General features: G+C 44.4%; 1 protein-coding gene across 15 annotated transcripts in view; it reads right to left on the bottom strand.

Annotated features, from left to right (window-relative positions):
• CHL1 (cell adhesion molecule L1 like) overlaps positions 1-25,400 on the bottom strand; it is a 148,050-nt gene that overhangs the window by 45,128 nt on the left and 77,522 nt on the right. For 14 of the 15 annotated variants that reach the window (XR_012057862.1, XR_012057861.1, XM_072934661.1 and 11 more), the window contains 4 exons: positions 11,871-12,060; positions 9,864-9,969; positions 7,992-8,182; positions 73-195 (listed from right to left, as the gene is read on the bottom strand). Coding sequence is in view for 13 of the 15 variants with exons in the window: in XM_072934661.1 (XP_072790762.1) it covers positions 73-195; positions 7,992-8,182; positions 9,864-9,969; positions 11,871-11,961 (511 nt within the window). In the remaining 2 variants the exon portion in view is untranslated. Of the gene's footprint in view, positions 1-72; positions 196-7,991; positions 8,183-9,863; positions 9,970-11,870; positions 12,061-22,318; positions 22,344-25,400 lie in introns of those variants that run through there. The other variant, XM_072934665.1, reaches the window with a different exon arrangement.

The raw sequence follows: 25,400 nt of genomic DNA on the forward strand, positions 1-25,400 counted from the left end.
GCAATGAAGCTGCTTTGAAAGACAAATACTTTGAGCCCCCTTGTATGAATTGTGCAAAAATCATTTACTCACCAATATTCATCCAGTAGATATGCAAAGGGGGGATGCCTTTTGGGGGGTTGCAGTGCAGGATCACAGAATCCCCATGCTCCACATCCAGAGGCTCGATTTTTTCTTTGGGGAATTTTGGTACACCTGCACAAAGAAGCAAAGATGTTTCCTCATTATTGGTACCTTTTGAAATTTTGCCTTTTGCTTTCCCCTTGATACAGTTTTAATAAAATATTTACTTTCATTTCATTCTTTGCATTCTCTACCTCTAATACCAATTTTAATTTACACAGAGGCGCAGAGTAATGGTGAGTTTTACTCAGAGTAGGAAATCCCTGCGTTCTGTAACACTCAGAACAGGAATCCCTTCATTCACAAAGTTCTTGGAGCATCCTATCCAAAGCCAGGCACTGAATGGGGATGTTTAACACTTGTTTGTGATGTCCTGTGCTTTGCTTTGGCTTTATTTTAACACAATTCTTTTCAAGCACTTTCTTTAGCTCCTTTGTGCTGTCTGGAAGGGACCACTCAAGGCCAAAGGGTCCCTAAGGACAAGCCTGGCACCGAGGGCTGTGCACTGGTGGGGCCCCAGCTGCTCCCAGTGATGCCTCAGGTTTCAGCTTTTGTATTTTTCAGGTTCTGTGCTGCTTTAGTGTGTGGGTCTGAGTTTCATATTATGGGATGCTGAGCTCTCTGCACAGAGCAGGAGACAAAACAATTCCTGCTCCAGCTGGGCACCAAGGACAAATGATCCAAATCTCAGCCCGGGAGCACAAACACCGTGGGCTGGAGAGAGAAAAACAAGCAGGGTGGGACTGCCTGGGCTAAAGCTGGAATGGGACAATGAACTCCAAGGTGCCAATGGAGCAGAACTGATCCCAGGGAGAGCCCCCGGGAGCGCTCGTGCATTTTGGGGCCATTTTGGGTCATTTGGGTGCAGCCCTGGCTGAGCTCTGGTGCTGCCCAAGGTGGATCCATGGAGAAGATCCTTTAATAAATCCCTGATTTATTCTGTGACTCTGCCCAGCCTTTGCTCTAGGGAAGGCATCAGCAGGAGATCAGAAACCAGCCTGGGAGTGTGGAATGTTCTGGAAGCCTTGAATGGTTCCTAAGGACTCACTGCAAGTCCCTGCAGGTGAGGACAGACATCAGGCTCCTGTCTGGAGCTTTCCCAGCTCTCCTGCAGCTCCAGGATCAGGGGAAGGCTGGTGTGAAGCCTCTGTTGCCTCCTCAGGCATGGAAGATCAGCCTGGATTCCTGCAGGCTCGGGGTGCAGGGATAGGCTTGGCACAAAGCTCACAGGGCTGTACCAGGGCTGCCCTAGCTGGGCTTAAATACAGGATAAATGGTTAATGGATCAATGTTTCATCACCCACAGCACCTGATGCCAGCATTTTATTCAAAGCCTGATCTGTGCTTGGCACACCTGGAGAAATTTGGATGCCCAAAATGCCACTGGAGCTGATGTGGGAAAATGGGAGTAGAGCTGGGCTGGAGCCCACCCCAGACCAAAGGAGGCTCAGCTTGGAGATGAGCCCAGAGAAATCAGCCTGTAAAATGGAACCACTCCTTGAAGGAACTGAGCTAAGGCAGTTTCAGGGCTGACGTCGCCTCCTGCTTTCAATTCAGGCAAGTTCAAACTGGCCAAAGTTTCACTTCACACCAGCATCAACCAGCAAAATGAGCAGCAATTAAACAGCAAAGGATGGAGAACGTCCTGGCTGTGCAGAGTCAAGCTGGCACAGCCAACGTCACCTCCCTGGTGCCCACACCACGACAGGGAGCTCTGAGAGCAGCTCCACATCTTGAGACACCAGGGGTCCAGCAGGGAATTTGTAACATCCCAGTGGAGGAGGCAGAGGAAAGGAGAGGGGGAGGAATGCAGGAATGGGACTCTGAGGACACTTCACACATCTCAGGATTAGTAAACATGAAAAGAAGCAGTCACTCCAGTGCTGGCTGCCTGAATGCAGACTCTGCAGAGATTTTATCTCCAGGAGGGTTATTAATAGGTTGGGAATTCTTAGGAGAGGCAAAATGCAGCTAATGAGCATCACCCACTCTGTAGGTGAAATTCAGGTAAAAAAAAAAAAAAAAAAAAAGAGCTGCATATTCATATCCAGTACCTTCAGTAAGCTGCACTCTTCAAGCCCTGGGAAATACATCTGCTGACTGCAGAGGTGGAATATTTTCCAGCAGGAAAAAGCCAATTCCTTGATCTAAAGCTTATTTATTCCCCAAAGCACGTCACTCACAAAAAAACTTGAAATAAGCTGGATCAGGGAAGGATAAAGGGATTTCTGACCAAACCAATGAGATCAGCAAATGGACTAATATGGGGTCACTTATTTAGGACATTGGAACCCCTTGTTCAAACCCATTTTTTGCCTCATTTAGCAGAACTCAATCTGGGTTTCTGATATCCCAGCTAGGTGCCATAACCACTGGGCTCCTCAGTGAATTCCTCTGGCCAGTAATTACAGAATTATACAGAAATTTACTGAGTCCCACCAGGAGACAGTGACAAGTCACAGTCCTGGTGTCATTAGCTGGCAGCACAGACATCCATCTCCAATGTGGGGCCCAGATGTTGGCAGCTGGACTTCACTGGGGGAAGCAGCAATTTCACCCCAAATGTCCTCCACCTCCAACAAGTACTTGCACCACAGGTGATCAGGGCATTTGGGTCCTTCCACACTGGTTTTTTGTTGATTAGTTAACCATGAAAATAATTGAAAAGCTTTGATTTTCATCCTCATAATGGATGAATTTGACTGGTTTAATCCTTGAAGCTTTGCAAGAGATGAAAACTCATGATAAATTCCTGAGCCAAACCCTCTGACAAGCATAATTTTTTTGCTGGGGTCCCACTGGTCTCAAAGACTAGAAAAAAATACTTGCTTCTGAATTCACATTTATTCAAAATAAAAAGCTTCTGTCACATTAGACTTCGCCTTTTGCACATCAATCTTCAGGACATCTATGCAGGCAGTATTTTGGATATTTTTGCAGAGCTCCTATGCTCCAATTAGAGGACATTCCAGAATCAATCACCACTGATTTGTGGTTGATCACAGAAACTATCACAGCTGAGTTCAACTCCACAGCATCGCACAAAATAAATTGTGCCATGGAAGTGTTTGATATTGTACAGAGTTCAGGGCAGCACATGGCCACTGAAAAACCCAGCTGGTGTCTCTGCAGAATGGCAGTGACACTGTTCCATCAATATTCCATGGAATCCCCACACAGGGATGTGATGGGAGGGGATCCAGCACAGCTCCCAGTGCTGCTTCCCAAACACCCAGAGCAGAGGGATTTAGGGACTCTGAGAAAGCCCCAGGAGGGCTCTCACCACACACAAATCATGGGGTGTGAGTGGGACAGTCACAGGGAAGATGGAAATCTGCACTCCCAACTCCAGCTATGGAGAATCTCCTAAAACCCTCGAATAGCTCTTCAAACACTCCTGGGAAAGGCTTTGCTGACCAAGGCTGTGCTCCAAACCAGAACTGAAGTGCTCTGACAGAGTGTGAACCATGGAAACAGAAGATTATCAGTGGCCAGTCATTTGTGCAAGGAGCCAGGATCTGTTTAATCCCTGGGGTGACTCAAAGTTCAGTGACTGAGCTGTGCTTGAGACCAGGCTGAAGCACCAAATTTTTTTTTTTTTTTTGGGGGGGGGGGGGGGGGGTGCTGGGAAAACATCCACAAAGGAGCCAGAGTCTCTCCTCCTCATCCCTTCAGAAAATGCAGCTTCTCAACCTAAAGCAAACAGGAGAGAGACCAATAGAGTGCAATAGAAAGGCTTAATTTGAGTTTAGCAGAAATATTCAGAAATACAGCGAGCAGAGCTGGGAACTCCAGTCCCCAGAATTGCTCCAGATTTACTCAGAGATCCATTTAGGACACCTTGTCCTACAGCTCAGTTTTTGTCCTATTTGTCCTACTGCTGATTACAGTGACTTCACACTGAAACTGCATCAATTATGGTAATTTATTCCAGTTTATGTGAGAATGGAGCCCATTCCATCAGGTACTTTGTATGTTTTGGGGTCAAAGTGTTGAGAAATTGAAGAAAGGAAAAGCATTTCTTCAGATAACATGTCCTTGGGATCCCTGTGTCATGTTTCTACCAGTATCAGGTGTAAAATGGGAGTGAATTCAGGATGATAAATCAGCAATTAGCAAATAAATAGTGAAATTCTTGTAGAAAAGCATCACTGTAACCCAGGTCTGGTTTTATAACCTTCCCTGTGGATTCTACTGAAGATATGTTGGGATAAAGGAGAGTTTAGCCTGATCCATCATGGGTAGCCTCATATTTTTCCTTGCAAATAAACCCTTAAAGGATGTAACAGTGAGGCAAAGCAGAAATAGTCAAGAAATTTCTATAACCTCAAAATTTCCAGCTCCTTAGACACTTAAATTAGCATCTAATTATGATTTTTCATACAGATTTCTATCTTGTGCAGCAAACAGTCCAACATTTTAAGGAATCTGAACCATGACTTCCAGTCCCTGATGTTGAGCTGCCCTGAGTGAAGCTTGGGAAGCTTCCAGAGCTCATCTCCGTGCCTCAATTGATATTCTGATCCATGGAGCAGGAGCAGTAGTTAAATCTGTAATTTCCATTGCAGCTTTTCAACTGTTTATGAGATGTGACCCTGCTTGTTTATGGATTTTTTAATTGCTGCCTTAAATTGAAAAAGTTAGCAAAGCCTGGCTGTCAGGAAGAGCATGGCTGGGAGTCCTCTCACACCTGAAGATGTGGAATGGAATCAGTGACAGCTTTTTTCTGTGTCAGTCTCTGTTATCCTTTTCAAAATGATGGCCACAGGCAAGAATCAGAGTGTGCCCAATGATTTAGGTGGCCAGAGGTGAAGGTCACTGGCTTAGGAAGCAAGAGGGTTAAATTTCATCCCCATCACCTGCAAAGTCTCAGTGAATTGCTCTCTTTTGTTTTATCTTCCATAAAGGCTGCATCGAAGCCTTCACAAATCTGAGACCTCCTACTCAGCACAGTATCTTTTACTGATTTCAGGATATTCACACCTGAGTGTTTGAATATTAACTCAGGGCTGGCTTTCTTCGGGAATTCTTGCACTAAAATCACATCAGAGCACAGCCTGCCACGGGAAAATTTTACATGCAGCCAATTTTTCCATCCTCAGGTCTCTGGTCTTTTGGAGCAGCAGCTTTAGAAATACCAAGCATAAATCTTAACTCAGTCTGCTGTGAAGAGTCTTTTACAGCACAGTTAATTAAAGAAGTTTAAACTGTACTTCTTCTCCTTCCTCTGGCATTGGGCCTGCTCACTAATTCAAGCAGCAGATTCCCGAAATGCTGGAGGAGGGGAGCTGAAGTCTGTGTTCTCACCATTTAAATTCATTTTCATGCTGAATGTATCTTGTAACAATCTGGCCTTTGTTAGTGCTGCAAACACGTCGAGATCCTCAGAGCCCATTCTTCCTCCTCTCCTTAATGTCATCCTACATAGGGGAGGTGGGGTATTTTCATTATGTAGGTGAGATTTAATGATCATTTCTGCTGACATTTCTATTGCTTCCCTGGAATGACTACTGTGAGTAAACACTCTTTTGTTCTCCTTTTCAGCAGCAGCCTTACAGCCCCGGTATTCTGCTTCTGCAGTGGAAATGTAATTTATGAAAGAAACTGTCCTGCTCTGCCTCACTGGGGTTTTCTTCCCTTCCCTGGCACGGTGACTTTGCCAAGGAGCTTTACATCTGACTTGAATACAGCTGGCACAGCCCTGCCACCTCTGCATCATTATCATGAATGCACGGAGTGATCTCACATGTACCAGTCTGTGCTCCAAAACCTGGGGGTGAATAGAGGTGATTTATCCCCAGCCCTGCTCTGATTTACAGCAGATCTGTGCACCAGCAGCTCTTTCACTGGGGCACAATTGTAGAGCACTTTAGAAAATCAAAGGTGCTTCTCCTCCTCTCTGAATCCTGATTTAATTTGCAGCTTTTACATTGCACCAGTAAATGAAAGAACTGATGGCAGAAGAGTTCTAATAACAGCAAATGTGCTTCAAAAGATGTGTGAGTTGGGTAAATCCCTCTAATACATTATCTGTACCATGTCTTTTTCTTGCTGGGTTTAGGAATTTGCATATGTTAGCAATAAAATTCCTCTTGCTTTTGATAACAGCCATGTTTGTAACCTCTCCAGAAATTTGTTACCATCCACTCCCAATATATTTAATATCTACTTAAGCTACTCTAGACTGTTCTTCATTAAAAGCAAAAAAATCTCCTCTCTGAATACAGATCCAATAATCCCAAATACAGACATCAACTCCTTGTTTTCCATCTTTTTTAGTTCAGTAGCAATGGAGTATCACAACATTCTGCTGCTGGAGGTACAAACATGACACTGGGCACTTTAACTCCTCTCACATGTAATGAGTTTGAGAAATTTTGCTGAAGAGAAGTTGTATTAACCCCACTGCCTTGGCCAGACTCCAAAGTGAAAAACCATGTCCTGTCTGGAGTTAAACTGCATCACTCTCCTGTCCTGCCTGAAACTCCAGCTGCCATCAGCTGCCCTGTCCTACCTGTGGAGCCTGAGGTTCAATAAACCTCAGCTTAGTGTCCCAAAGCTTTCTCCAATTCTCCTCTGCTCTGGAAAGCTCTTCCTGAAAACAGCTGCAAGGTGGTGGAGACTAAACCACAGAGCAACACCTGGAATGCTGCTAATTCCTCACCCACCACCAAGCTCTGGCATCGGGGATTACTGTGTGGCACACTGCAACATAAAATAGATTTCCCAGTGGAAAAGAAATCCATAAATCTGGATGGAAGGAAATGAAGTGTGTCATTTATGAGGAGCACTCATAAAATACATTTACATGGCATCCTCAGCAGCTCCCTCCCAGGAACGCTCCCAGCCCTTGCAAGGTCTTGTTTTCCATGTGCCCACAGCACCACGACTCTCCCAGCCCTGGCTATGGCTGGAATGTTTCTCAGGATTATTTCCTGTGCTGAAGACAGGACAAAAATGTTTATTCGCGTTTCTCATAGCCCATTTCCTCTGCACTGATCTGCCAGAAGTGTTTTTTGTACAAAAGCAGCCACCTCCTGTCACTGTGGGGCTGAGAAGGCTGTAGATGCATCCCCTGCCACATGGATTCCACCTGAGCGTGGAACTGTCAGATATTTCATAACAAAATATTGTAGGAGCTTGGAAATGCAGGATCTAATCTGAAAAAATCCACTGTACTGCTGCTTTTCTCCATCTCTGCCACTGAACTGTTTCAGCTTTGGGACACAGGTGAATGCTGAACCTGGCTGGGCTGGGTTAAGGGTTGGACTTGATGATTTTTAAGAGCTTTTTGCCAACTTTAATGATTCTTTGATTCTTTCCATAAATTTCATGCCACTTCTATAAACCTGGTCCTTAATCCCTCATTTCCCCCTCTGTCCTTCCTCCGTGCTAATAGTGGAAGCACAAATTTCTAGGATCAGTAATTTTCCCTGCTTTATTTTTAAGCTTGTTTTCCATTTGGTTCCAGGGCTTCATTCTTCTCCCCATCAGTATTTATCCCAATCCCTGAATGCTGCTGACATCAGATTAATGAACTCACAGCTGATCAAATCACTTCCCCTGGAGTTTTCAAACATTTGCATCCGTTGCTATTTTGCAGTAATAACCTGTGGGAGTTAATAGTTCAGTGGTCTGAAATCCTGCATCCAGATTTGGTTTCTGTCCTCAAAACCAGGAATTAAATTAAATTATTCCAAGAAGAAAATACCACTTTCTACTTTGAATGTGCACTGAATAACAAACAACTCGTGTTTTGCCATGCACAACCTTAGCGAGCTGCTTCTTTCCCATTAATTTTGAGGATAGTTCTCATTTTAATAATAAAAGTAATAACTACAAATTCAAACCAAAAATAAAGCCCTTACTTGGAACAATCAGCTCAATTTCCTCTGACATGGCAGTTCCCAGCACGTTGGAGGCAAAGCAGCGATATTTCCCTTGGAAATTGTTGATGATTCCCCGGTTTTGGATCACAAAAGTTCCAGAGTTGTTAGATGTAACTATCCTCGGGTCAGATGATAAATTAAAGGGTTTTCCATCCTTAGTCCAGTTAAAGCTGGAAAGGAAAAGAAATGTTACAGTGGACAGGCCCCAGGACAGCATTTTGGTATTAATGAGGGGTAAATATCGGGCCAAGAGGGTTATTTAGCAAATAAAAGGAAAAAATATATTTATATATTTTTTAAAATTTATATATTTATTTTAATTTCTTTATTAAAATTATATATATTTATATATATCTAATTTTTATTTAGATATTTAGCAAAATAAAAGGAAAAAACTGGATGTAAGAGGAGAGAGCTGAATGGCAGAATGACCACTGTGCTCCTCTGCCTCGTGCTGCCCCTCGGGCACATCCCTCCTTCTACACTCTCTGCTTTTCTTGGCTGTGACATGGGACAAGAGCACAGAGCTGGAGCAGGGGCAGGGACAGACAGAGCCCCTGGGAAAGCACCGACAGCACCTGCAGCTCTGCAAAGCCTGTGGCTGCCGTGGAATTGCTGATTTGGAACGGAAAAGATCCACAAGAGCTTTTCCCACCCTCCCCCATGGCTGATCAGAAGAAACTGAGGTGATTCCATTGAGGTTCTCCTTGCCATAAATCCATTTGTAGTTTTGATGCTGCTGGGGGCTGATTTTGATAAATGCTGTACCTGCAATTCTCAGATGGATTGAAATTTGCCTAAACTGATTTAAAATCAGACAGCTGGGAATTACAGTGTATCATCAATTCAGTGGCAGATGTACCTTTCTTTTTGGTTTTAAGAGAACAAATAATTAACAACAGAACCATTCTTTTGGTACTTCACTGGTCTTGGCAAAACTGCCTTGCTCCATGACGGAGGGAATATGGGATCCTTGCTCCATGATGGGAGGAATATGGGATCCCCTCACCTAACAGCCACTATCACATCATTTAAATACACCAGGAAACTTTTCACTGATGCACTGACAAACAGTGGAACAAAGGGAATTTGTTATCATGCTACAAATCCCCATTCAGAGCTCAATTAAATATTACCAAATTGCCTTGATCTAGATAAAAGAATGTCTTTTAAAGTTTAAATTGTATTGCAAAGAAAGGAGAAGGGAAGGATTAAAGGGAAAAAAATATATTCAAACCAGCTATTAATTTAGCCCAAACACCATTCAGTGGTGAAAGCCTCTGGAGGAGTTTATACTGTGTTATTACTACACTCTTGTTAATCACATTTTCATTAAAAATCTTTGTCTTTTCCACACTGGTGTAAAATGCACAGAGCTTATCTTTGGATATTTATCTGAAGAACTCCTTGTGTGTCTATCTGTCCATCACCATGGCCCTGCTGATGTTAGGTACAGACAAGATATCTGATAAAATGCAAATGTGGTGTTTGAATACACAGTTTAATGTGTTTGGGATTTTTTAGGGTTGCTGTGGAAGAGGCAGAGGAACAGCTGGGAACTTTGATTACCATGACACTGCCCAGACAAGAATATTTTTTTTTTTTAAACCACGGGGTTTTTGGCACGTGCCAGAGAAATGAAACATCCCCCAGCGAGGAAAACCATGTTGATACCTATTCACAGGGTGAGGGGAAGTGATGGAGCAACAAAAGCTGAATGGAAAGCCAAACCTTAACCCCGCTGAGGATGATGAGCAGGATTTTGTGCAGCAGCTCCTGACAGACACAACACTGCCCAGCAAAGGTTAAAAGCAAGCTCAGCTTCTGTTTGCTTCTCCAAGCAGTACTCACGTGGGCTGGGGGTTTCCTCTGGCTTCACATTTAATGGTGAAGTCCTCGTCAAAGGGGTAGGCAACCTGGGTGTGGGATTGCTCCGTGATGGTTGGAAGCTGGGAAACTGAGCACAAAGAGGAATTGGGTTAAAACAACATCCCAGCCAAACTGGGCTCCCCTTGAGTGGAGAGGGACAATGGCAGGATTGCATTATTCCTGCAGAGAGCGAGGCTTGCCTTGGGAAAAAATGATCATCTCCTCCCTGGCAGGCACAATACCCTCTGGCCACTGCCACTGCCCCCGTGGCCAAAGAAAGGCCTGGCAGAGGGACAGTGCCCACCCTCATTCCCTCCAAACCCGCCCGGGGCAGAGGGGAGCTGGGACCACGCCAGAGCTCAAGCCAAAGCACGGGGCTGTGGCAAATTTATTCATAGGTGAGGTCAGTCACTGGATTTAATCCAATTAAATACCAAACTGCTGCTCCATCCTGGCTAAAATTGCCAGGAAAACCCATGGACTGCAAGGCTGCTTTCATATCTGCCCCAGGGTGCAGCTGCACGGTCACGCTCCGAGGCTGCACCAACTTTTCGTTTTTTCTGAGGGAATTAAAGTGTTGCAAAAGCCTGTGTAACAGAGGAAAGAGAATGCTCCCTGCAGTGGAGCTGGGATAATAGGATCACCCCATTGTTACAAACAGCCAGGAAGAGAATTAAAATGCTCTTTGGGTGCTGCTTTAAGTCCAGGGAGCTGAAAGCTGGAGTGAAATGTGGTGTCTTGTCATCTCATATGGTCTCAAAGCTGAACACTTCCAAGCCCACCAGCTCCACTGATCAGAAATAAACTTTTTATTATAATATAAAATGCTTCATTACAGCTAATTAAGGGTTAGGTGGTTCCCTGGGGTAGGTTTATAAAAGCAGTGGATGCCCAGAGAGTTTGTCCTGTGCTTTACAGTCGCAGCTCCACTTTGGTTTTATTGAAACACAAAGAGCCACTGCTGTTCCTTCCTGAAAAAAAAACCCCAAAAACCTCTACTTCCCAATGCAAATATGGATAGTTTTACAGAAATATCCTATAAACCTGCTTGGTTGGGTTCCTCTTTGCAGCCATGGCTATTGGCAGGCTCCAGAGTGCTAAGAGCTCATGGCAGATCCACAGGATGTCCTGAAACTGGCCCATGTCCTACTCTGAAAAGTAGGAGAGACCCTGAAAAGTGCCTAAATTTATTCTTCCTTAGGTTTACTTCTTTATTTTTCCCCACCATAATTAATAAACCCTAATAATTAGTAAACCCTAATATTGTTGAGTTTTTTTGGTTTGTTTGTTTGTGGGTTTTTTTTGGTTTTTTTTGGTTTTTTTTTTGCAACAGGAACAAAAAAGCAAAATGCAGTTTTCGACCCTCCTGGTCCATTTTGTCTGAAAAATACAAAGCTGGGGAGGTTTGGGCTGTACTCCAGGCAGAGGGGCCCTCAGGCTTTCCTTGGATTGTTCCCTGTGAGCCTCATCCCATATTTTACACGTGTCCTGGAAGCTCATGATCCATGTAAAACAAGCAGTTTGAATTCCTCCCAGCCAGCGAGGGATGCAGGAGCTGCTCCCCAGGGCAGGGCACAGAGTGTGAAATCCTCCTCTGGGGACCAGCACTGGCCCTGAGACATCCACCTGCTCCTCCCCAGGCTGGAATGGCAGCTTGCACCACATGCAAGGAGGGATATAAGCACATCAAACAAGCTTCAGGGGCATTCAGAGCCAAAATGAGGAATTGAAGTGAAGGACAAACCCAAACCCTCGGAGCTAACACCAGAGAGATGTTATTAGACAACTTTACTGCTCCATTTAAGCAGGCCCAAACAGGACAGCTTAGTTTTTGATCAGACCTGAATTTCCCAAAGGCCACATTGTGGCGAGATTAAATTCCAACTGGAACACAACTGGAAAGGAAGATTTAGTATTTTTCCTTCAGGGATAGCTGCAAAGGAATGCCAAACAAAACAGCAAAGTGCACAGCAAATAGCTACAACTCACCTGATAATGGTATTTCAATAGCTGCTGCCAAACTCAATACAAAGAAAAACAGGCATATGGTGATGCCTTTTGTGCTTAATAGCATCTCCATCACTCTTCTGTAAACAAGGAGTCCAAACAGAATGAGAGATACCTTATGCTTCCGCTCACTGTCACTTCAAATCAGGCACAGGGTTGTGAGAGTGGGAGTCTGGTGAGAAGAAAAAACAGTAATATTAGCCTGCAAGATCAACCTGGGTCTGACACAGTTATAAAATTAAAGCAGTGCTTCAGGTTTGCAGCTAAATTGCACTAAATGGTTCATTTTCCTCTCGCCCCATCCCCTGGCTTCAGGAACAACCTCTATTTCAATTCTAACAAAGAAACACATGCACAAAAGTACAGCTCTGTTGTAGCACAGAAATATAATTTTTTTTTTGCCATTTGGCAATTAAAAGTAGGGATGGTTTAGAATATGGTGTATTTGTAATCATTCCAGTTCATAAATTTTTCTAATGAGAGTTGTGTAAGTTGGAAAGTAATGTAACAGATCTAATGAGAGAAATTTGGTACACTAATGACCTTGTTCATAAATCTCATCTGTCTTTTATCTTTCATTTATGCTCAAAGAAGGACACAATCTCATTTAGTTCATTACTAGGAACCAGAACATGAAACCTTTGCTTTTTCCCCACAGTCCCAGAACTACTCTGAGTGGGTTTTGCACATTCCACTGGCCATCCTTAGGTTCTGAATTACAAGGTAAAAATGTTATGTAGCTGCAAAAAAGAGACAGATCCTGCTCTAAAGAGAATTGAAGTGAAATTCACAGAGAAGTAAAAGAGAGAATTCTGATTTAGATGAAAATATAGGAAGAAATCCTCCCCTGTGAGGGTGGGCAGGTCCTGGCACAGGGTGTCCAGAGCAACTGGGGCTGCCCCTGGATCCCTGGCAGTGCCCAAGGCCAGGCTGGACACTGAGGCTTGGAGCAGCCTGGGACAGTGGGAGGTGTCCCTGAAATAGGCAGAGGGGGGAGAAGATTATTTTTAAGGCCCTTTCCAACCCAAAGCTATATACTATATATATAAAACTATATAATAAATAAATAAATAAATAAATAAATAAATAAATAAATAAAATTATATTAAAACTATACAAATAAATAAACAATAAAAACTATTAAAATAAATAAATAAGTACACAAATAAATAAGTATATATATATATATATATATATATGCATGATATATATATAAAACTACATACTATATATAAAATTAAATTCTGAATTCTGGGATTCTGGGGTTCTGCAAAAGTGGGTGCACAGAGGAGAATACCAGTCACCAACTTCATCCACGACCCCTGAGTGAATTCTTAACCAGCACAAGCTGTGCTTACCCATGCACCCTCTAACAGGGCCAAGGGACATCAGTCCCGGGAGAATTCAGACCTCAGTGTCAGGATAGCTGTGAAAGAACAATTCTGAAGACAAGGCCACTGTGCAGGAGCCAGAGCCCAGCAGGCAGCCAGGGTGGCACAGCCTGGCCAGCTCAGCTCCATGGCAGAGCTCACCAGGGCAGCCCTGCCTCACACACAGCCCTTGGATCTTTGCACATCCCAGCCCCTTAATCCAGGGATCAGAAAAGCAATCCTGGGATCACAGGGGGGACAGCAGGAGGGGGCTCTGCGGATGGTTGTGCTTGCCCAGTACAGCTGGAGCAGAGGCAGAGCTCAGCCTCATCCTCCACCCATTTCTCCTCATGGCTGCTTTCCCCTACAAACAGATTATTTTTCCTCCAGCACATTCCCTCTCACATCAGCTCCAGGATGAGCACAGCTCCTGCTGTGGCCCTCCCTCCAGGATGAGTTGTGCTCACACCAGCCCACAGAAACTTCCTGGAAGTTCACATCTGTGAGACCAAAATCCTCGGCTGAGGATTGCAATTGGCCAGCGAGGGGCAAGCGACAGACACCATAATCACATAAGCCTCATTTGTTTAGAAATGAGGTTAAAAACCAGATGTCTTTTAAGTATCTTAGGCCTGGAGTATTTGCCTGTGGAAGAAGCTGACTAATCTGCTTAGTGCCCCGCTCTGCAGAAGGGCACTGGAGGGGACAGGGACAGGGGACAAGCTCAGCTGGCACCCCCAGGCTATCCTGGGTGTAAATCAGCCAGAATCAGGCAACACCACTAGTTCTGTTTGTGGCAGCTATTCCCTCAGCTTGAGTTCTCCTGGCTCTGCCTTTTGAGCAGTGGAGCTTTCCAAAGCTCAGCCTGCCCAAACCTGGGCTGTGTGACAGCACAGGGGACACGCAGGACACGCAGCAGCCCCAGCCAGCAGCCACCTGATGGCTGCTGTCACTGCAGGATGCTCTGCCCCTCCTCACCTGCTCCTGGCACACGCTCAGCCCCAGATCTGTGTCATGGCAGTAAAACAGATGCTCTGACAGAAAACCCTCTGGATGCAGAATTGCAATTTAGGCTCGTAAAAACCTGAGCAGCCTCGCTGCCTGCAGATGGTACGTTGGTGGCAGCTCAAGCCTCCTCTCCCCCATCTGCTGACAGCTCAGGGGACAGGAGCAGGCAGGTCAGGATGCCAGCCAGAGGCAGGGCAGCTGGCATTACAGGAGGTGTGCAGCTTGCTAAGGTCACAGCAAGTTTTGTTTTAGATGAGTGTCACAAAGCATTGTATAAATTCAGATTAAATCCAAGAAAAAACACCAGAGCACAGCTCAATTCTTTAACCAAACCAATTAGCTCACACCTTATTTTATTTTTTTTTTTTTTAATGAAGTGCCACAGCAGAGCAGCAACGTTCCAAGCAAGCAGGATATCCTTCATCATGTGGCACAGCCCGACTTGCCTCTGCAGGCTGCTGTAATTAGCCGGCCTGTCTAGCACCTCATTCCTGTTCCCTGGCTGGAATACTAATGCTGGGGGCTGACAGCAGCACAGGGGGACCAGCAGTGATGGGCTGGTGCACACCCAGCAGATAATTCCACTTGGGAACCTCCCTGCAGCTGCCTTGGAGCTGGGCTGGCTCATTGGGAGGGGATGCCACGAGGTGCAGTCCTGGGGTGATGGGAATCGAGCAAGAGGCTCTTTGCAGAGATATTTACCTTGTGACAGCCTCCCAGCAAGATAAACCTCGTGCTCCCATGTCTCTTATCCCTGGTGGAGTAGCAGAGGCTGATTTTGGAATGCCAACACCTCACACATCTCCCCTGACGTGCCCCACTTGCTGCTCCCTCCTCTGTGCCCTGCTCTGCTGCCCAGCAGGTTCATCCTCCCTGCAGGGACCTGGGCCAAGCTCTTCACCTTTTTAAGGTGACATTTAGGCAGGGCTGCCAAGCTTTGGATGTTTAGGATGCCTGTCACGCTGTCCTCAGGTGAAACTGCAGAGATCCTGATTAAATCCCCAACCTTCCCTCTCACCTCCAGCACCCAAAACACCCCGAGCCCCTTCCTTAATGAGCAACATGCCCCCGACAGCCCATCCATCCTCCTTCAGACACAGCCACGCACCCAAACTCCAGGCAGCACAATCTCTCACTCCAGAGATGATTAAACTCCAAAGCCAAACTTCCCAACGTCTGCCAGCTCCCAGCAAATGAACAATTTTGCTGCCTAAGTAATTTGGAGAAATGACTGAGGGAGCTGTGCAGGCACTTGGCAGCCGTGGGCAGGTTTTGGTCTCGCTGGTGCCAAAGCACAGCTCTGTCCTTGGGGTAGGACAGTGCCAGGGACCCACTTACAAAATCCTGACCTTGGGAAAAACATCAGCCCTGCTCTCCAAGCTGGGTCAGGCCCAGAATCCTGATTTTCACAGAATTACAGGATGGGTGGGGTTGGAAGGGGCTTGAAAATCATCTTCTCCCAGCCCCTGCCATGGCAGGGACACCTTCCATGTCCCAGGCTGCTCCAGTCCAGTGTCCAACCTGGCCTTGAACAATTCCAGGGATCCAGGGGCAGCCCCAGCTGCTCTGAGAACCCTGTGCTAAGGCTGCCCACCCTCCCAGGGAAGGATTCCATCCCAATCTCCCATCCATCTCTGCCCTCAGGCAGTGGGAAGCCATTCCCTGTGTCCCGTCCCTCCACATCCTTGTCCAAAATCCCTCTCCAGCCTTCTTGCAACCCCCCTGCAGGTACTGGAAAAATTTATAAGGTCTTCCCCTTATAAAGCCTTCTCTTCTCCTTTTCCCCAGGAATTCCACATCCTCCTTTGCTCTCACTGCAGCACCACTTGCACCAGGGATGGGGGAACCAGATTCCCAGGAAAACCTTTCTTCTGCACCACAAATGAACATGGATTGCTACAGCAAATGTTCCATTTGCAACCCCTCCTCGTCCTTCTTCTTCCCCCCTCTTCCTTCTCTTTCTGACTTTCTATTTGCTTTTCTCTGCCTCAGGCTTAAGTCAAGTAATTTGAATTCACTGCAAATACTTATCTGTAGTTCCTTACCTGCAATTCATTATTTACTGTGCTGTTCAGTTAATAGTAAATACTGATTGCTCTAAGGACAGCTCATTTGTTTGTTTAATGAGCTGCCTTTAACTTACACTGAGCAAATCTTTCAAACTATCAGTATTTCCAAGGAGCAATGGAGTTCCAGATTCTTTTATTATATCCCCTTGCTTCCAGAAGGATGCCATAAAAATATTGGACAACCAAACAAGAAAAAAAGATTAAATTTCCATTTATCTCATCAACCTAGTGAACAATTTTCCCTGCATGTAATTACTGCATTAAAACTGCTCATAAATAGGAGCAGGATGACAGCCAAAATTCACAGATTACTGGTCTACCGCTTCCAAGAGAAATTATAATGCACTACTAAATATGGCATCAACCTCAGCTCTTTGCTTCCCTCTTCAAATATTCCTTGTTTAAGTCCTATACAGTTCAAATCTTGAGGAAAGCAGTGGATCCCCACAGCTTAACACTGGTGCATCCCTTGGCTAAGCTTTTCATTAGCTAGAACCAGGTTTAATTTCTCAGTGACAAGGAGGTGACAGGACTGGTAAATATTTGTAATTAGAAATTACAGCCTCCCATGTGGCCCCAGTTATGGAACAAAAGGAAAAAAAATATGTGGGGAAAAAATGATTTTTGGTAGGAAGAAATAAAAGTTTGGTTGTTTAATGATTCCACATGGAATTGTTAATTTTTAAACCCTAGATACTGAAAATTTTAAACTTTCTGTATAGAAAAACATGGTCCCTCAAGAAAACACTACAATTAACCTGAAGCTATAGAGAAGACTTCCAAAATTAAATAATAAAATTAAGATTATAAGTGCATAGTTTAAATAGAAGTGTGTAATATCACATAATAGAAAACTTAAAGTTTTAAAATACAATAATATATATAACTAAAATAGAAGTTTTAAAACAGTAACTAGTCCCTCTTCTTCACCTTCTTCTTCACCTTCTTCTTCATAAGTTTAAGTAGAATTTTATAATTAAACAAAAAAGTCCACATTACGAGACATAAGTAATTAGTTATTAAGTTAAAAGTAACAGTGTAATTTCTCAATTAAATAGTTTTTCCTTAAAAAATCTTACAGAAATAAATACAAAGCCATTTTACAGCTTGTGAATAAAACACCATAAAACTCACAATTTATGAGTTCGGAGCTTCTCCACACCTCACTGAGCTCCCTGCTTCACCAATTAGCTGGGAAATGTGGAGATTCTGCTGCATTTCTGCTGTAAATGCACTGCTCTGGGGGACCCCAGCACATCCCTCTGGCTGCCCTGGCTGTCCCCAGACCCTGGCACAAAGTCACAAACACCTGTGGCTTCAATTTTAGCCCGTGGAAAAAGCTGCCAACTCTGTGTGAGGAATTACAAACCACAAGGGTTTGAGTAGTGTGGGAGTTGAGTTAACACAGGGTGAAAAAGTAGAATTTTGGGGTTTTTTAGAGTAGGGTTCAGGGGATACAAGATGGAGGGATTTGGGTGTGTCCTGACCTTCTTCTCCTTCTCCTTGCCCTCCATGCCTTGCTGTGCTGGTGACACTTTTCTGTTGGTTTAAGGCACAGACACACTGCCCAACAGAAATGACAGATATTGGCACGTTATTGCAAACATGGCACAGGTAGTTTTTGGTATAAAATGCAAACACCGCCCTGAGGGCAGACAGAATGCCATGGCCGAGCTGCTGGCCAGAGCTCAGCAGGGCAGAGAGAGAATGTTCTGGAGAAGGGAAAATAAAGAACCTTGAGAAGCTGATCCTGCACATTCCAGACTCCTTCTTTGGCTGCTCTCACGGGTTGGGAGAACGAGGATTTTACACTCCTGGGGTCATCCCAGCACTGTAGACCCTGGGATTGCTCCAGCACCAGTTTTTATGCAGCTATAGACCTTTTTTTCCAACTGGAAAGCCCCCAAGGTGCAGAGTCACTCAGGAGTTTGGAAGAGAAGGAATATTCATAAAGACCCCATTTTAGTTCAGTGCTAGCCACTGCTTTTCCCCTACAAGCTTTTTGACATCCCAGTGTAAGTACCAGGGAGAGGATAACCTTCACTTGACTCTTCCCCAGTCACCTATTTTGGGATGTTTTCAGTTCTTAAATAAGTAGTCCATGCATATGCTGGAGGTGATTAAAATAATCACCCAAATCAGAAAGCTGCTCTTCCTTCCATGGCAAAGTATTTCCAAACCCACTGCAGCACACAACAGGCACAGAGATATTTTTGGTTTAGATGCAGTTCCACTCTCGGGAGGTTTAGTGAGAAAAGTCCATGCATTATTTATCTTGCCAAGGACTTCATAAACATTATCAGACAGCACATGTAAAGGAAAAGTTTTCAGTCTAGTTACACAACTTCAGCATCATTTCACTAAATTTATGTGTTTCAACCATGATTGCAACTATTGCATCTTCCCAATTTTGTAATCCATCAGTCTCCCAGATGCCAAAAAAACCCCACCACTTTAAAAATTGAATGTATATAATCAACAAAGAAATACATATGCAAGCCTGTAGCACAATGCAGCAGTGAAACATTCAATTCAATAAAGAGCACAATAGAATTAATTTCCCTGGGCAGAAGTTTTAAGGAATAAACAAGGTATTGAGAGTGGAATTAAAAGTACCATGCTGAAATTTTAGACTGTATTCCTTCACTGGACTATAAAATGTACTTTTCATGATTCCTGTACAAGTCACCATAAAATAAGGGTCTGGCTTTACATATGTATATTTACAGATGTAAGAGCAGCTAATCCCCCCACTGTGTCTGGTTTATCCCCTGCACCTGAAGGCTTGGCCACACATCATTCCTTTTTTAACCAATGGAAACACAGGAATTATTCCAGCACGAGGAGATAACGCTGTAGCAGAGGAATGCCATGACCTACAAACACACAGTGACCATCATCCTCCCTGCTGGTCACAAACCAGCCCAGATCTGAGCTTTGCAGACACACCTGAAAGCACAGCCTGCTCAAAATTCCACTGTTGTCTGAGGCTTTTGCCATTCTGCATTTCCTTGAGATGCTACATCTCCTAAACGAGTTTAGCACATTTCTGGCTGAAACTAGTTTTATATTAATTGAGATTTTCAACAGCCATTAGCATTTCAGCTCATAGGTCAAGCATGAAGCAGAAAGCAGAGGACAGCAGCAGGTGGGGTGGGTGATGGGGATGAAGCTGTGGCAGCCAGGCACGAAGGAAGGGCAGGAAAAGAAAGGAAAGCAGGCTGCAGTTTGTGCTCAGATGAGACTGCCAATGACAGCCTCTGCCAACAGAGGCGATGCAAATTCTCCGAAATTTCAACACGAATTTGCGAATGTGCCTGCTTCTTTTGCACTCTCATCCTGCCTCTTTCAAAACACATAATAATGGGAAAATCATGAGTTTTCTGCTGTTAATACAAACAAATATGAGCTGTAGTAAAGCAACATCTCCTTGAAGCAGCCCTGCCTCACCTGGAAAGGCTCTCCTGGAGCCCAGCCCATGCCACAGCCAGTCTGAGGCACTGCAGCTCCTGCTTGGAGCCCAGCCTTGGCACACACAGAGCCAGGAGAGCTCCAGGGCCTGGCAAAGGTGGGCAGGGAGGTGCCAGGCAGAGCCCTACCAGGCCTGGGGCTGATGAGATTGTTCAGTCAGCAGAAAGCTCAGGGAGAGCAGCACAAAACACACTCCAAAGGCACAGCCGAGGATTCTGCCACGGGAGGAGACCTGCATCCTCTCAGGTGGCAAAGGAGGGGGAAAATTTACACACCCAGCCCCTGATGGGCTCCAGTCCAAGCACAGGAGCCATCCCAGTGCCAGGAAAATCCCCTGAGAATGGCAGAAACCACTGCAGGGCACCGAGGGCTCCACGTGGTGATCCCACAGGTGGGTTTGTGTTTGCTGGAGAGCTCCCTGTGCTGCTAAGAAGTGACATCAACAGGGGGAAAAATGGGATTTAATTGCAAATAAATTACCTCTAGAAATAGCAGAAAACAGCTATTATTCCCACTCAATCCATTAAGGATCGTCTTTGCCTGCTGCATCCCAGGCAGGTGAACTCACTCAGATGTACAAGGCTGGCAATACTGTCAGATATCAAAACCCCTAAATCTGAGCTCCCTGCTTCATCTGTGCCAGGAAAAAATGCACACTCACAGAGCTTTTCTGCCTCAGGGACTCAGGAGATGCTCAGTGGATTCCCAACACCTTGAGAGAAAAATCCTGGCAGGCTTCACACAAAAAATCTTAAAGAAAAACTGACCCCAAAAGCGCAGCAAATCTCCTCTCTCAGTTTTACCCTGCATCTCAGCACAATAGCACTGAAAGTCACTGGGACTTGGCGTGTTCCTAATTTAAATTGCAGCCAGTGACTCGTGACCAGGGAGAGTTTCACAGCAGGCAGGCTCTGAACTCTCTGCCTGACTCTGATTCTCCTCCTTCAGTGTAATAACAGAGATTAGCTCTTTCAGCTTCCTGGAGGATCTCCCCACACTTGCATTTCCTGATAAATCAAGGCCATTAAGCTTCCAACATTTTCCACATTGCCAGAGATACAAGGGATTACTTGGGGAAAAAAAAAATCGAGAGAAATGTAGTGATTTCACACAGACCCTGCATGAGAGCGTTTAAGGGTACAAGTGAAACAATCCACATCACTCTGAAGTCCTCATGTGCCTGTGTGGACAGCCAGCAGCATCCTTAAATTTCAGAATCTTGATCTGATTCTACCAGGATCCAGTGGAACTCGCAGTCTGCCAAGGGAGGAGCACCACAGGAACTGATTTATGGCAATAATTGTAGGATTTGGCCCGGTTTGTGCATTAGGAATCTGAGTAGCTGAGCAAACAGGATGGCATTAAAGATTCATGGATAATTCATCCTGATTCTGCACTTCCTGCTTTCCCTGTTTTCACCTGGAATCTCCTTTTTCCATGAAGAACTTCACAGCTCAACAAAACCCCTAATAAGGCTAAATAAAAACACACATTCAGCAGCCCACCCACCAGGGGAAACACTCCTGGTTCACCTGCATTTTTTAGGAGCTCGTTTTCAGAGACTCATGAGGAAGATGGGACAAATTTTTCTCAGGATCTCCAGAGAGGAAAGAGCTCAGAATCATACCAGGAGTACCTGCGACATTCTCCTCAGTAGCATAATACTGCCATTTATCTGGTCATCATTTTGTTCCTACACCTTCTGTTAATGGAAATGTTTCTTGGCAAAGCTTTCAGGGAAATCAAGTTGTTGATAAGGTGAGGATTATTTCTGAGCACAGCAGCAATTTTCTGCACTTGCTCTGGTAGTTTTACCATTGTAAGGGAAAAGCATCATTCAAAACACTCCAAACCCCAATGATTTTCTAGCTGCAACAGTTGCTTTTCTCCATTAATACCTTTTTTTTTTTCCTAAGGCACTAAATCAAAACATCCATCAACCACACTGAAGACAGCTGGCTGACAATATATTGAATATATCTACTGTAGCTGTGAAAGAAAGGGAAGAGACTCTGTAATTCTGCTTCTCTCTCCTCGGGATCCACATTCATCATCCCTTCCAGCACTGTCAGTGCCTGCACTACCTTCAGGTGATCACAGGAGACATTTCCTCAGGCACACCACAAGCCCTGGGTGCATTTTAAGGCACAGTTGATCTTTAGAGGTACAATTTGACTCCAGCTAGGTGGCTGAGCAGAAAACAATGAGGAAGCAACACAGGCAGCAAAACACACTGTTCAAACAGCCCAAAAGCCTTGGAAAACCAGGATTGCTTGGAAAAATATGATTTACCTGTTTACTCAGTAGCCAGGGGAAAATGTTTTGAAGGAAATTGAGCAAAACTAAATCTATTCCCTCAGCTCCTGAGGGGTTGGTAAAAATATCTCCCAAGTCCACACAAGAATGTTTAGAAAGAACCTAGAGGAAATGCCCACTAACTGGAGGGCAATTTAGCCTGCTGCTCCTTTATTTTTGGTTTTTGCTTTCCATAGGAGCAGCAAAATCCACTCACCTGAACCCCACCACTGAATATGAAATCTTTGTTTCAAAAGCTGGAGCTGCTGCTGGTTCCCCATGATGTGACTTTCTGAGCACTGAGCACAAACCCACCGTTATCATCCCCCACTTTTGGAAAAAACTCCTCTCCACCTTGCTGGAAATGAAAGTAAATAAAATCAAATTAGAAATACAGCGAGCAAATATCAGGAGTGGAGAGTTCTGCCTGAACAATTAAAATCTGCTGAAATGATGTAAAACTGCACGAGGAAGCTTCAAGTTGAATGTCAAACAGGCAGCACCAGGATTTCACTGCCCATCCTGTCCACAGCACCAGGTTCTTCAGAACAAGGGTGGCTTTTGCCCCCCCTGCAGAAGTGCTGCTCTAATCAATGATTTGCACAGTGGGAGATGTGCTTCCCATGCCACATGCATGAAAAGTGTGTTATAAACTTCATCCAGAGCTTCTACAGATGAAAATTGTGTTACAGACTTCATCCAGAGCTTCTAGAGCATCACAGACATTGCTCTGCCATCTTCTTAAAAAAAAATAAAATAAAGAAGAATTTGTCTATAAATTGTCAAATTGTTTATATCTCATTTGTGTCATATCATGGATAAACTTAATGTCCTCTAATCATTATCTCACAAAAACTAATTATGTTCCTTGTAAAGACTAAGCAGAAAGTGGTTAAAAACTCCTAAAAAAATCATAGAGAGGAGTCAGTTATTCACAAGGCCTTTCATGCTCTGGTCTCTCAAATACCTCTGACTGAACTTCTGCTCCTTCACGCTTCCCTGTTGCCCTGATTTTTAAAAGCGTTAAGTTTTCTTTTATAGTTCTTCTGAAAGTTTTAAAGTTCTCATAAAACTTATTTAGCCTTCTGATAATGTTTATATATTTGAGAGTCAGAGTTCCCACACCATTTCATGTATAAATAGAATAGTTTACACATTTCTCTGTAGGTGGGGAGAAATAATTGATTGATCTGTGGACCAGTGTGGTTGGAGAGGTGGTAATTCCATCCTCCAATCCACAGTCACCTTTGGAATTCTATAAATACCAGATGTTTGAATAAAACTGGGTCTTTTTTTTTTTTTTTTTTAACTTACCAAGCTTCTGTGTATTCATTTTGTGTCCAATAGCAACACTTCCCTGCAGCCCTGAGCATGGCAGAGACTGATGGATTCACTCTTGATGGATCTGAGCATTTCCAAGAGCTCTGCTGGCACAAACCATGCATGGACACCTCGCGCTCCTTTCTCCTGCCCAGCCCACCTGTTGGTCAAACAACATTTCTCATGGAGCCTGAGGGATGCTCTGAGGTGCTCCCTAAAAAGGGGATTGCGTTATTATAAATAACATTTCATGTTCAATAAAAGGCAGGGAGCCTTTAGAAGTCCAGGACACAACGTGGCAGATGCAGAAGGTGCAAAGGGAACTCAGCAGGGCACAAGACAGGTTTTACTAAGGAGCTGGAAAACCTTTGAGTTTCAAGACTGAAATATATGAATTGCTATGAATTTATGAGGTTAAAATTATCTGGAAAAGCCATGCATGTATAAATCCAGAATCTAAGATGATGTGTCCTTTTTTACTCCTTATTCCAAGATAATCTCATGTAGTTTATGCCCTGAACCTCTCCTTTAGTTCCCTGAAGGTAGAAAAGAGCTGATTCTGTACCTACCAAACTCTGATTTATTCTACATGGCAGAAAAGCCTTCCTCATGAGACCCTGTACACCTCAAATACAGGCAGCAGGTTTTCTTGACATTCTCCTCTGTAAAACTCCCAGAGCTTGAAGAATCCTGTTTTTCCAGACAGGCAGAGAAGGAGCTCATGGCCACTGAAGACACCAAAATGCAGAAATGAAACCCATTCTGCAATTACAGCACAAGCCCTTGGAGCTTTCCCCTCCACTCTCATTTTCCTCCCTTTATTTAGCTGAAGTTATTTAGAGGCCAGATCTCTGTTTAAGCAGCTGCTGCCACAACTAGTTGGCCCAAGCAGCTTTTTTAATTAAATATTTGCTGCTGTGAGAGTTTTCTCTCCCCTCCCTGCTCTCCTTGTGGACAACATTTGTTCTTGCAAAGATAAGAGGAATCAGCCTCCACCTTCGCCTGCAAGGCCTCCTGCACTCCAAGCCCCTGCAATGGTGTGAAATCCCCACAAAAATTCATTTCTGTGATAGGCATCACGACATTTTCCTATCAAGGACAACCATCAGCAATGAGGAAAAGAAATAAAGCTTGCTGGGATTTAATAATGATTATTAAATTATGTCATTTACATAACTAGACCTTAGTACTAACTATGGCATATCTCTTTTATGGCATGGTAAATTGGCAGAGCACTTCATAAAGAGATTTTTGGGTTTTTTTTCCCTTCTCTCCTACCAATTACAGAGGAGTAGATCAGGTAAATGATATCACAACCCATACTAAGCAGGTTTACACAGAGGCAGGAAATAGAGGTGAGTTTCATGACGTGAATGAGAGAATTCTTGAGAAATACAGATTTCAAACAGGTTTCTTACACATTTGTTGCTCTCAGAATTTTTTCCTAGTCAGCAGTCAGGTCCAGCAGTGCCTCTGGGATGTTCTATGGTATTCCCAAGCAGGATCAGGGAAGCACTGGGTTTACTCTGCCATAGGTGTGTTCAGAATTGTTCCCTCTGTTCCTCCCAGCAGGAAACCCTGGGAACAGCATTAAAGGCAATGGCTTGACCCAATGCCAGCAAAGGCTTGACTTGCTTGGGGAAAAGCTCCAAGTGATGTTTCATACAGCAGAGGTGCCTTGATTCATTTTTACCTGGTCCAGGTGTGCCTGAGATTCTCACCTGTTTCCATCCTGGAAACAGCAGAGCCAAGTCAGTGTGAGAAAAAAACCCAAACTCTTCATTGGAGCCAGTTTGACACTGGAGGTAAAAAAGGGAAGCAAGAAATTTTTGCTTTTTGAGCAAAGCTGTTTCAACAGCTGGTACAGACACTCAGGGTCCCCCTCCATGCAGAAATGAGGAAGCAGCAAGGGATGAGCTCCCTGTTGTGGGAATCCAGGGCATCCCTCTGGCTGTCCTGGCAGGTCTGGGACCCTGGCA

The sequence above is a fragment of the Taeniopygia guttata genome, chromosome 12 (assembly GCF_048771995.1).
Source record: "Taeniopygia guttata chromosome 12, bTaeGut7.mat, whole genome shotgun sequence".
NCBI lineage: Eukaryota > Metazoa > Chordata > Aves > Passeriformes > Estrildidae > Taeniopygia > Taeniopygia guttata.